Source organism: Garra rufa, chromosome 5 (assembly GCF_049309525.1).
Source record: "Garra rufa chromosome 5, GarRuf1.0, whole genome shotgun sequence".
Classification (NCBI taxonomy): domain Eukaryota; kingdom Metazoa; phylum Chordata; class Actinopteri; order Cypriniformes; family Cyprinidae; genus Garra; species Garra rufa.
Window position 1 is genome coordinate 15,423,590 of NC_133365.1, and position 12,523 is coordinate 15,436,112.

The 12,523-nt window shown below is 34.6% G+C and overlaps 1 protein-coding gene across 3 annotated transcripts in view; it reads left to right on the forward strand.

Annotated features, from left to right (window-relative positions):
• rasa1a (RAS p21 protein activator (GTPase activating protein) 1a) overlaps window positions 1-12,523 on the forward strand; it is a 55,400-nt gene that overhangs the window by 22,581 nt on the left and 20,296 nt on the right. For all 3 annotated transcript variants that reach the window (XM_073839354.1, XM_073839356.1, XM_073839357.1), the window contains exons 2-10: window positions 1,925-2,077; window positions 3,695-3,830; window positions 4,024-4,094; window positions 6,291-6,408; window positions 6,521-6,552; window positions 7,090-7,142; window positions 8,565-8,715; window positions 10,173-10,251; window positions 10,340-10,463. In XM_073839354.1, the coding sequence (XP_073695455.1) occupies window positions 1,925-2,077; window positions 3,695-3,830; window positions 4,024-4,094; window positions 6,291-6,408; window positions 6,521-6,552; window positions 7,090-7,142; window positions 8,565-8,715; window positions 10,173-10,251; window positions 10,340-10,463 (917 nt within the window). The remainder of the gene's footprint in view (window positions 1-1,924; window positions 2,078-3,694; window positions 3,831-4,023; window positions 4,095-6,290; window positions 6,409-6,520; window positions 6,553-7,089; window positions 7,143-8,564; window positions 8,716-10,172; window positions 10,252-10,339; window positions 10,464-12,523) is intronic.

A 12,523-nucleotide genomic window follows, 5' to 3' on the forward strand; every position in this document is an offset into this window, starting at 1 on the left:
AGGACCCTTGCTGGCTATGGAGGGTCAGAGAGCTCCCAGATTTCATCAAAAATATCTTAATTTGTGTTCCAGAGGTGAACGGAAGTGTTACAGGTTTGGAATGACGTGAGGGTGAATAAATAATGACAGATTTTTCTTTTTTTTTTTTTGGGTGAACTAACTTGAATTATTTTGAGCAGTGTAGCCTATATATACTTTCTCTCAAATTTACTACACGGAGAGTACAGTAGAAATGGAAATAAAAAGTTGAAGTGCAACATTTCTTGTATTCTGAACAAAACTTTATAAAGTCTCCATAGAAAACTGACATTCAACACAAAACTTACTCTCTCTGCTGCATATGCTTCTGTATGAAAACAGTGAGTTTGAGTGTGGGAGGGCTGCATGCCCACATGATATCATGCTGTTTGCAGTCAGTGTGGCATTTTATCATGGGCAAGACTCTGAAAATATCACAGTTGTTCCTGTGTCTCACTCTCATCTCTCACCTCCTCCATTCACTTGCCATCACTTCCTCTTCACCACATCAACAACACATTCATATATGTGCTGACTTCTGTGCTGTATTTGACTTTGTGCATTTTTTGACATGTTTGAAGTGCTAATTGACGTGTTGTTCTGTTGCATTTGAATTAGATTATTTGTGCAGCAAGAGTGAGTTGAAACAAAGCGTAAGCACATACGTTGTTTTTTTTAATACTTTTTGATGGTAATAGTTTCCGTTATAATAAATAGCATGCTGTGGAGAAATACATGAGATAGCTTACACGTTTTAATTTTAGAAATACCATGAACCATGGTGAACATGCAAAATCATGATGTTTATCAAATGGCGTAGGCAACCTTTTTGACACGCATGGTAATTTGCCTTGTTTTTGCTGTATATTTAAAGAAGTAAGTTTGGTAACATTTTTGGTTATGATCTTTTTATTACTATTTAATTATGCATACTTATTTCCCCTATTTTAACATTTTCATTTAATAACACAGTTGAAGATCATCTTTAGCAAATCTCAAAATTAAAATTCATTTTTAGACTCTACAGTTTTTGCTTTGTGATTCCTTTTTTTATTGTATTACATAACTGTACGTTTCCCAAGATTAATTTTTTTACATCATTTTTTGAAGTAACGTCTCATTTATACAAAGTATATAAGAAAGCAGACCTAGCATACCATTTTACTTTACCTGCTTTATGTTTATGTACAAAGTTATAATGTAACTGCAGTGAGTTTATATACAGTCTGTCCAAGTAAACATGACACAATTGTTAAGTGAAATTTTCAGTAGAATTTTGTAGGGTTAAATAAACTTCAGTTGTGTCTTTTACTCTCTGTCCTGACCCCCTGTTGCAAAAGACTAAAATCAGACTAAAATAATTTTTTTATTTTTCTGCAGGGATCTAAAATCTCTGAAAAATTAACCAGTGTTGTTAGAAAAGCTACTGTTTAATTTAGAGAGCTCCGTGTTTTTTGATGGCTGAGGCTCTGCAGTAAAAGCTTTTTACATTTTCTCGCTGTGCTGAGGCACCTTTTTTAGAGCAAGATTTCACTTTGGATATTTGTGCATGAGTTTTTGTTGAGAGAAATTCTGCAGCCGGAGGACTGTCATATCTCTGTGTGAGAGGGCGGCTTGCATTCTTTTTAAAAACCCAATGCAATCTCTGCAAGCCTCAGTTTACAGAGTTACTACATTATAGCAAAGCTTTTTTCACAAAATCCTAAAAGTGATTTGGTATAAAATGTACTAAATATAGGCTTGATTATGTCAGCATGCCAAAAACAGCCTTTCAAAAAACCTACTTCAGCATTTTCCAACAGTCAGGACTGCATTAAAATCAATGCTGATGGACCGAATAGAGGAAGACACTAAAATCTGATTTACTGTCGATTAACTTTTATCATCTGTGCTTGCTTTCTTTCAGATGGTACCATGGAATGTTGGACAGAACCATTGCAGAAGAGCGATTGCGTCAGGCTCGGACACCGGGCAGCTACCTCATCAGGGAAAGCGACCGCCGGCCTGGCTCCTTCGTACTGTCCTTTCTCAGCGTGACCAATGTGGTCAATCACTTCAGGTGAGCTGTGCTGTCTGGATCATGTTTTACTGAAGCACACAGACCTCCAATAGATTCACTTATAGTCCAGATTATTGTAGACATCTAGGCTGTATTTACACTGCAAGTCTTAATGCATCTTTTGACCATATCCGATTTATTGTCCCGCCTGTTTTGATTCAATTTTAGAAAATGTGTTTTTTACAAAATAATTTTGGCTGCTGTAGCAGAACAATGCAGAAAAATTGTAAACATATATACAGAACACTGCTACTGAAATCTGTTTTGTACCTTCAACATATACTGACAACCACCATAATAATGCAGGTGGTAAAAGAGAAAACCACATGAAGAATCAAAGTTCATTGCAAGTAGCTTTCCCACAAGCTGAAGTATATGTAGTTGAAGTCAAAAGTTTTCATATACTTGCAGAATCTGCTAAATGTTAATTATTTTACCAAAATAAGAGAGATCATACAAAATACATGTTATTTTTTATTTAGTACTGACCTGAATAAGATAAAAGATGTTTACATATAGTCCACAAGAGAAAATAATAGTTGAATTTATAAAAATGACTCAAAAGTTTACATACACTTGATTCTTAATCAACCTGAATGGCCCACAGCTGTTTTTTGGGGGGGGCTTGATAGGTGTTCATGAGTCTCTTGTTTGTCCTGAACAGTTAAACTGCCCACTGTTCTTCAGAAATGTCCTTTGGGTCCCACAAATTCTTCGGTTTTTCAGCATTTTTGTGTATTTAAAACGTTATCCAACAATAACTGTATGATGATTTTGAGATCCATCTTTTCACACTGAGGACAACTGAGGGACTGCAATTATTACAGAAAGTTCAAACACTCACTGATGCTTCAGAAGGAAACACAATGCATTAGAGTCAGGGAGTGAAAACTTTTTAAATTTGAAGATCAGGGTAAATCTAACTTATTTTGTTTTCTGGGAAGTATCTTGTGTGGCTTCTGAAGGGCAGTACTAAATGAAAAAAAAAATATGATATTTAGGCAAAGTAAGAAAAATATGCACACCTTCATTCTGTTTAAACGTTTACACATTTAAACATATTAGGCAGACACTTTAATCTGAACTAATTACAAATGAGTAACATTGCAAGCAAATTATCATAAGAGCCAACATTTTTTTTTTTTTTTCAAATCTCTGTGCCAAGTTTCAAGTATAGGCTAGATTAGTACACAAGATACAGCAGAAGTAAAATGAAGACACAGTTCACATTTAAACACTGTATACTCAAGGCATTCATAGCAAAGGTTACAGTTCAAGCCATTTTCATCAATAATGAACAAACTTGTGCAGCTCATAATGACTGATTTATAAAGAGGCACACAATAAGCAAACAAACAAGTCTCAGTAATATATTAATTTAGTTCTCCATGGCAAATGCTTCTTGTTGCAGTTAAATAAAACTCTTACATTTAAATAAACATGCACAATTTGAGTTTTACAGCCACTACAATTGCTTTTGTGCTTGTGGTGCATTTATATTTGGACAGACTCACAGAAGTAAATACTTTATTGCAGCAAATGTCAGTCTAATTCATTCAGGCATTGTAATTTTAATGCAGAACGGCAAAATCATTTCTGCTTTGTGTGCGTGTTCAGGATCATTGCGATGTGTGGAGATTACTACATCGGGGGACGACGCTTCTCGTCCCTGTCAGACCTCATTGGTTATTACAGCTATGTGTCTTGCCTACTGAAAGGTGAAAAACTGTCGTCTCCAGTGGCTCCCCCAGAGGTATGATCAGAACTTCTGACTTTAAGAATGATAACATGTCCATGTGCTTTTTGTTGTTGTTGTTGTTTTTATCTGAGGTTCTGCGTCCAGAAGCAGGATTGTGTTTTGTTAATCCTTCAGTGCTGATCATCATAGTGGTAATATGTGCCATGGTCCCTTGTGGTGTTGCTATAACCTTACATTCTCTTGCCAGCCAGTAGAGGACAGGCGACGAGTGAGGGCCATACTTCCATACACCAAAGTGCCAGAAACTGATGAGATCAGGTATAAAACCTCCTCAAAAGTCATCCTTTCTCACATTTCTACTAAATCTGTGAGCAAACCATCTCATATATAATAAACCAAACATAAATCTACAGTCGTGGCCAAAAGTTTTGAGAATTACATAAATATTGGAAATTGGAAAACACAGCCATGAATAAAGAATGGTACCAAAACACCCTCCAACAGCAACTTCTTCCAACAATCCAACAACAGTTTGGTGAAGAACAATGCATTTTCCAGCACGATGGAGCACCGTGCCATAAGGCAAAAGTGATAACTAAGTGGCTCGGGGACCAAAACGTTGAAATTTTGGGTCCATGGCCTGTAAACTCCCCAGATCTTAATCCCATTGAGAACTTGTGGTCAATCCTCAAGAGGCGGGTGGACAAACAAAAACCCACTAATTCTGACAAACTCCAAGAAGTGATTATGAAAGAATGGGTTGCTATCAGTCAGGATTTGGCCCAGAAGTTGATTGAGAGCATGCCCAGTCGAATTGCAGAGGTCCTGAAAAAGAAGGGCCAACACTGCAAATACTGACACTTTGCATAAATGTCATGTAATTGTCGATAAAAGCCTTTGAAACGTATAAAGTGCTTGTAATTATATTTCAGTACATCACAGAAACAACTGAAACAAAGATCTAAAAGCAGTTTAGCAGCAAACTTTGTGAAAACTAATATTTGTGTCATTCTCAAAACTTTTGGCCACGACTGTATATTGTTTCCAATGGTTGCGGAATAAATTAAATTGCGCAAACTCTGTGCTACAATACAATAAAGTGTTTTTGTTGTTTTAATAAAAAAAAATTAAGGTTATCTGAAATTGTTGGAATTTATATTAGGCTACATCTACATTAATCCGGATAAAATTGAAAGTGGCATTTTTGTCCACATTAGCGTTTTTACGTTGTTGTTTTTTTGTTGTTGTTTTTTTTTTTAACTTTTTTCACCCACACCCTGCATATGAGTTGATATTCTTTTGGTTTCTGCTTACATGAATAATTCTGATACAATGTGGGGAAAAAAATCTTAAATAAGAACAAAAGTAATAGTAAATTATAATTTTTGATAAATATATCAAAACTTATTTTTTTTATTAGTAATATGCATCACTAAGAACTTCATTTGGACAACTTTAAAGGTGATTTTCTCAATATTTAGATGATTTATTATTTTATACTATTTTTTTTGCACCCTCAGATTCCAGATTTTCAAATATATATTCAAATATTATATTCAAATCATATATCAATGGGAAAGCTTATTTATTCAGCTTTCAGATGATGTATATATCTCAATTTCAAAAAAATCGACCCATATGACTGGTTTTGTGGTCCAGGGTCACAAATAATTAATTTTAACTATTATCGTGCGGTCATAATTCTGGCTTTAAATTCAGTACTTCAGTAATACCACTCAATCCATTTCGTGCTGAACTCATTGCACCTACACAAGTATGCATGTGTATAGTATGAAAACAATTCTGACATTTTACACCCACCATACTGACAAAATAACGTGACCTACAATGTCAGTTACGGTGCTGTTTCCCACCATTTACTGTATGCATAAGACAACTTTCCTGTGGCCTCATGCAATATTAAAGTGTCCATACGACTATAGAATGTTGGGAAAAAGCAGTAGGTCATCCTGTTATTTTTGCGTATTTAACAAGTATTTGGATGTGACTCATTTCACATACTCTATAGAAGGGAAGCTGTTATATTTGGATACAGGACAAGTCTGGGAGCCTCTAGTAAAGAGCTGCTGATAGTAATCAAGTGTGTTAAATGAGTGCTGGTAAAAGTGCTGGGGTTCTCCAGGACCAGGATTGAGATGATTCACCTGAGTGGCTAGTTGGAATAATCTTCTTCCTCTGTGGTATTCAATGGCTCATACAGGAAGTTACAAAAAGTAACAGTGCAGGGAAGCAATTTAGGTTGTATTATAATCCGCCTTTTAATTTCGAAAAAGCAATTTCAAAATATCATAAAGTATTACCTCTTCCAAAGACCCTTGAATGCCTATTTGAGAAACATTTCACATTTATAGTAAATTTTACATTGAAAATGCAACATCAGATTACCAAAAAACTCATATGTATGTTTAACATTATTAATAATTGTGTGGTTATCTCATTCAATTGTTTATTTTTCTCTTCTGTGTAATTCTATACTTTATTGTCTGTCTTTAGTTTTCTCAAAGGAGACATTTTTATCGTTCACAATGAACTGGATGACGGTTGGATGTGGGTAACCAATGTTCGGACAGAAGAACAGGGCCTTATCGTGGATGATCTTGTGGAGGAGGTGGTAAGTGTCTCAGGTTTTATCCTGAAAAAAAAAAAACTCCTTACAAAAGATTTCAGTAAACTTTCTTTGGATTTGCACATTGATTAATATATTAATTTGAATTTATTCTCAGGGACGAGAAGAAGATCCCCATGAGGGAAAAATGTAAGTATTTATTGCGTAAGACTGTATATCTGTTTTGAATTTTTAATAGCCATCCGAATATATGAACTGGTAAAACATTTACTATAATAAAATGTTTTAAGAAACATGACAATTTTGGCCTTCAGTAACTGAGAACAGCCCATGCAGCCAAGGCTTGACCTCTTATACAGTCCTGTCCAAATTGGCCAGAATCATGGAGTGATCATTTTCTCTGCTGCCATCTTTGTTTAGTTTCACATGCATATCTTATCTGCCCAGTTAGGTTTATTTAGTTCATTGTGCCATTGCAGAATAAACATCTGTCAGAATCAGAGGGAAATGCTGCACTTATGTGTATAAATGAGTGTTTGAGCCTCAGGCTGTTGATCTGATCAGAGAGCAGCTTTGATAGAGGTGGCTTGATCCCTTGTGCTGTGACCGCAGTAGGCTGCTCTGACTCAGATTTGACTCACAGGGCCTGGAGGCCTGCCCTTTATACCCTGCTTACTTATGTCTCATTTCCTGTTTCCTCTTGTTTTTCCTTTTCTATCTTCATAGCTGGTACCACAGGAAGATCAGCAAACAAGAGGCGTACAACCTGCTAATGACAGGTACATGAGCGTAACATAAACCACAGGCTATTACATGTTTATGTAATGAGCGTAATAAAAAAAAAAACCCTGACTGTGATGTGCTCAAACCAGAGAGCAATGCATTTCACATGCGTATTTTGACATTATTAAAGTAATATTCAGCTCCTAAATGAATATTAATCGTTATTTGTGACCTTGGACCACAAAATAAGCATGGGTATAATTGTAGCAATAGTCAAAAATACATTGTATGGGTCAAAAAGATCAATTTTTCTTTAATGCCAAAAATCATTAGGATATTAGGTACAGATCGTGTTCCATAAAGATAGTGTGTAAATGTCCTACTGTAAATATAGCAAAACTTAATTTTTGATTAGTGATATGCGTAGCTAAGAACTTCATTTGGACAACTTTAAAGGCAATTTCCTTAATATTTAGATTTTTTGCACCCTCAGATCACAGATTGTCAAACAGTTGTCTCTTGGCCAAATATTGTCCTATCCTAACAAACCATACATCAGCAGAAAGTTTATTTATTCAGCTTTTAAATCATGTATAAATCTGAATTTAGAATAATTGACACTTATGACTGGTATTGTGGTGCAAATAGCATTAACAGTATGAATGCGTGATTTCACCATGAAATAAAAAATAAACAGATAAATAAATAAAAAAAGACTTTTTTTTTTTTTTTTCAATTTATCTCACAATTCTCACTTTATTTCTTGCAAATGCAAATTTATATCTCTCAATTAGGACTTTTCATAATTTAAAGTTACATTTCACAATTCTGAGTTTACACAACTTAAAGTTGTGTAATATAGACTCAAAATTGTGAGCATAAAAGTCTGAATTGTGTGGAATAAAGTTAAAGTGTTAGTTGATATTGGATATTTAATTATACATGCTTACTTCCTCTAATTTTATCTTACCTTTGCCTTTATCTAACACTCACTTATAGTTAATCTTTAATTTAAATTAAAGCTAATCTGTATTTATCTTTAGCAAATGTTAAAGTAAATATTCATTAGTCTTTTATGTGTTATTAGCCAAAATAAAGATCTGCTTATCAGTGTATTTACTCCCTCATGTCATTCCAAACCCACTGAAGTCATACAATAGCTTTGTGGGAGGAACTATAAAATCTAAATAATGACATAACTTCCACTTTTGGCTTAATTATTGTTTTAAATCATAAAAGTGTGCATGTATTAACCATTTTGATTTATGAAGCCATTAAAGGCTTCATTTTAAAGTATTATATGCATCATTTGTCATTTTTTTAACCGCACGTAGACTCACATTAGCATAGATTACACACTTTGAATAGATTGTTTTTGCAAACCTAAAGGAGGAATTCATTAAAGCTAATTTTATTACATTATCCTATTACATAATCCTATTTTTAACGCAATTCTAACATGCTGCTTTTTTGTCCAGTTGGTCAGGTCTGCAGCTTTCTAGTCAGGCCGTCGGACAACACACCAGGCGACTACTCCCTTTTCTTTCGTACCAGTGAGAACATCCAAAGGTTCAAGATTAGCCCCACTCCCAACAACCAGTTCATGATGGGAGGGCGGTACTATAACAGGTAAGACTGCAGACAAATGCTTTAAAGTGCCAATACCTAAAAGCATCCTGTGGGGTCTGGCTGAAAACAGACCCTCATACCTCTGAAACACCTATTTGCCTTCCCATCATATAATACAATACAATACTGTATTGCCATAACAGCATGGGTGTCTGGAATTTTCCCTGGTGAACTCATTAACAGTAATAACATAACATGTGCACATATACAGTGCCTTGCAAAAGTCTTTTTTTTTCACATTTTGTTTTGTTGCAGCATTATGTTAAACTGCTTTAAGTTAGTTTTCCCCCACATCAATTTACACTCCATACACCATAATAATGACAAAGCAAAAACCAGATTTGCTAATTTTACAAGTTTATTAAAAATAAAACACTGAAATAAGTACATTGCATAAGTATTCATACCCTTAACTCAGTCCATAGTTGAAGCACCTTTACAGCCTCAAGTCTTTTTGGGTATGATGTGACAAGCTTTGCACATCTGCATTTGGCAATTATCTGCCATTCTTTGCCTCACCTTTTCACCCCTCAAGCTCTGTCAGCCTGGATGGGGGCTGGCAGACATTTTCTAGAGTCCTAGTTGTTCCAATCGTCTTCCATTATGGATAATGGAGGCTACATGCTTCTGTGAACCTTCAATGCAGCAGATTTTTTTCTGAACTCTTCCCTAGATCATTGCCTTAACACAAGTCTGTCACTGCGCTCTACAGGCAGTTATCTTGACCTCAGGACTTGGTTTTTGCTCTGATATGCATTTTCAGCTGTTAGACCTTTTCTGAGAGGTGTGTGCCTTTCAAAATCATACTCATTCAAATAAATTTGCCACACTTTAACTCCACTCAAAGTGTAGTTACATCTAGAAGCGATATGAATGCTCCTGAGCTAAATTTCGAGTGTCCCAGAAAAGGGTATGAATACTTATGCAACGGGATCTTTTCAGTTTTTTATTTTTAATAAATTTGCAAAGTTGTTACAAACCTGTTTTGTGCTTTGTCGTTATGGTGTATGAGATGTAGATTGATGTGGGGGAAAAAAGTAATTTAAAGCAGTTTAACATAATGCTGCAACAAAGCGTGAAAAAAATGAAGGGGTATGAATACTTTTGCAAGGCACTGTAGTTCTGAGCAGTGTTTGCATATTGCACAGTGATGACCAAATAATGATTATGCTTTTTTTTTTTACAATTATGATATTAATTATTTGGTTGCAAAGATTTCAGTTGACTCTACATTTGTTCCCCTGTAACAGATTTCAGTCATTTACTCCAGACAACTGCCTGTCCAGATATTTTAGCTGCCTGTCTGAACGCATTTTAGAGATTAAACCCTGTCCCATATATTATGCCACAGATCTGATTTAATTAAGATGTAACACTGTGTAATTTTGCACATAGTAATATAATCACACAGCTTTACATTTAGCTGGTCTCTAATTAAACTATGCTTTTCCTGGCAGTGTTGACGATATTATCGAACGTTACCGAAAAGAGCAGATTGTGGAGGGCTACACCCTGAAAGATCCTGTCTCGGTCCAGGTAAATGAAAGGTCATTCTAGTAAGTTCAGATGTTGCTGAAGATCATCTCAATAATAAGCATAATGCTGTGTCCTTTTTGTCGTTTAGCAAAAAGAGCAAGTCCTTTCCGACATGGTCGACGGCAGAGAAATTTATAACACTATTCGACGAAAAACAAAAGATGCTTTCTACAAAAACATTGTCAAGAAAGGATATCTTCTCTTCAACAAAGGTACCACAGGTTACTTTTAATCTATGCAGTGAGTTTTTGCTGGTTATCAGGCTTTTTGACAAATACTCGTATCATTTGCATTCGGTGCTCAATCGTTCTCAGTGGGACGAGAGGATGTGGGTAATTTGTAGCACATAAGCCCCATGTGAGTGTGGTTTTGTCAAACCATGACAGTGTTTGATCACCTGTGAAACGCACAGGAAGGCTCTGCACAGACAGCTCAGGATCAGCTACGTAGAACACAAAGCAAAGCGTTTACCTGAACACACAGAGCTGTCCAGTTCAATGACAGTGGCTTTGCTTAATAAGAGATTTAGCGCTCTGTGGGGTGTTCTCACTGATCAAAGGCTATGAATGTGAATTAGTTCTGACATCTTGTCTTGTTAGTATTCAGCTGTTTGTATTTAATATTCAGGTGGTTTAATGTGTGCTAAAATCTTTGCACCTAATATCCTGGTTGTGTTAAACAGGCTCCCCGTGTACAAATTAAATTTTCTCTTAAAAATTGCTATAAATAAATGAGGTGTTCTGCAAGTAATGATCTGTAAAAAATCTGTTTGCTCGAGCTTTGTAGTCAATATGTAGTATATTTACCTCAGGGTTGTGCATTGAATTAGGGCTGAGTTGACTATCCATCAATACATTTTAGTGATGCACCAAAATGAAAATGCTTTAATTATTTATTATTTTATTAGATAGCATAAATAATTTTCTAAAACCTTTTAATTTAACTCAATATTTTTTATGAATTTACTGAATACTGAATAATAATAAAAAATACAAGCCAATAAAATAATTTTCGGACGATAATTTTCGACAGCCGAAATTTAGGTGCATACCTAATACATTTTATAAATTATCTATTTTTATTACTTAAATCCCAAGGATATTTTAATCTCTTGCTGTTTTCTAGTTGATGCATGAATAAAACTTCACTAAACATTAATTGCATGGCTGTCATCCAACAATCATAATAAATTTTGTGTTTTGTTACTTTTGATTACAAAAGTCTTTGCTTTTTAAATTCTGCCAGTTTTATCAGGAAATTTGGCCAATTCATGTTATTTTGGCACTCTTTACCATGGTGTGACCGATCTCTGGAGTGCACATGAACCAATCATCTCTTCTGCTTTACTACTAGTTATAGCACAAAATAAACACAAATTAACATCAAAAGTTATTAAAAAATAAAATATAACTAACTGAAATGTATCATGTCCCATGTAATCCCTCAGTTAGTGTTTCAACCATGGAAAGACATCAATGAAACGGTTAGATTTACCTCAGGAAAGCCATTCAGTGTCCATAAAATTGATAGTTAGCTGGAAAAAAAAATACTTTAGAAAGAAGAATTTTGCTAAACATATGCACTGTTAAATATTCATTGTGTTTTTACTTAACCTGTTAGTGATGTGTTTTATTATTGAATAAATCAGCCACAAAATCAAGTTTTCATGACAGCCACCATTTAAATGTGGGTCAAAGACATTAAGATGTCCACGTCAAAAGAAATGTACAAAAGTGATTTTATGTCCATAGAAAGCACATTAAACATAAGTGTCTACTTTTAAGATTTCAAATATGTTTTGGGAGAATAAAATGTCAAAATGTGGTTTAAATAGTGTTACATTGTCATTCAGTGTAACACAATATTTCTGTAAAAATTCAAACAACATGCTTGTTATTCTGACTTGTACTTTAAATGAGAAAAAAATTCCTACTGACAAATGGGCAAAACCTAGGATAGTTTCAAACGTCATAAATTTATTTTTTTATAAATATGCCTGACAAGACTGTTACACTGAATGACATTTTAGTGGGTGTCTTCTGTAAATTAGGGGAAAATGTATGATATTTATTTTTTGCTCAGAAAAACAAAAACAAAATCCAGTGAAATTAAACCGAAAACGTTTTAATATTTAATAATAAAAAATAAAAAAGACTGTTTAAAGTATTACACTTTTTGTTTTTCTGCCTAAACCCTTTTACGGGTTGATTTGTAAAATCTATGTTAATACTCAGCCCTAGTTCTAATGCATTTTCTTCTTGGCATTCAGCTG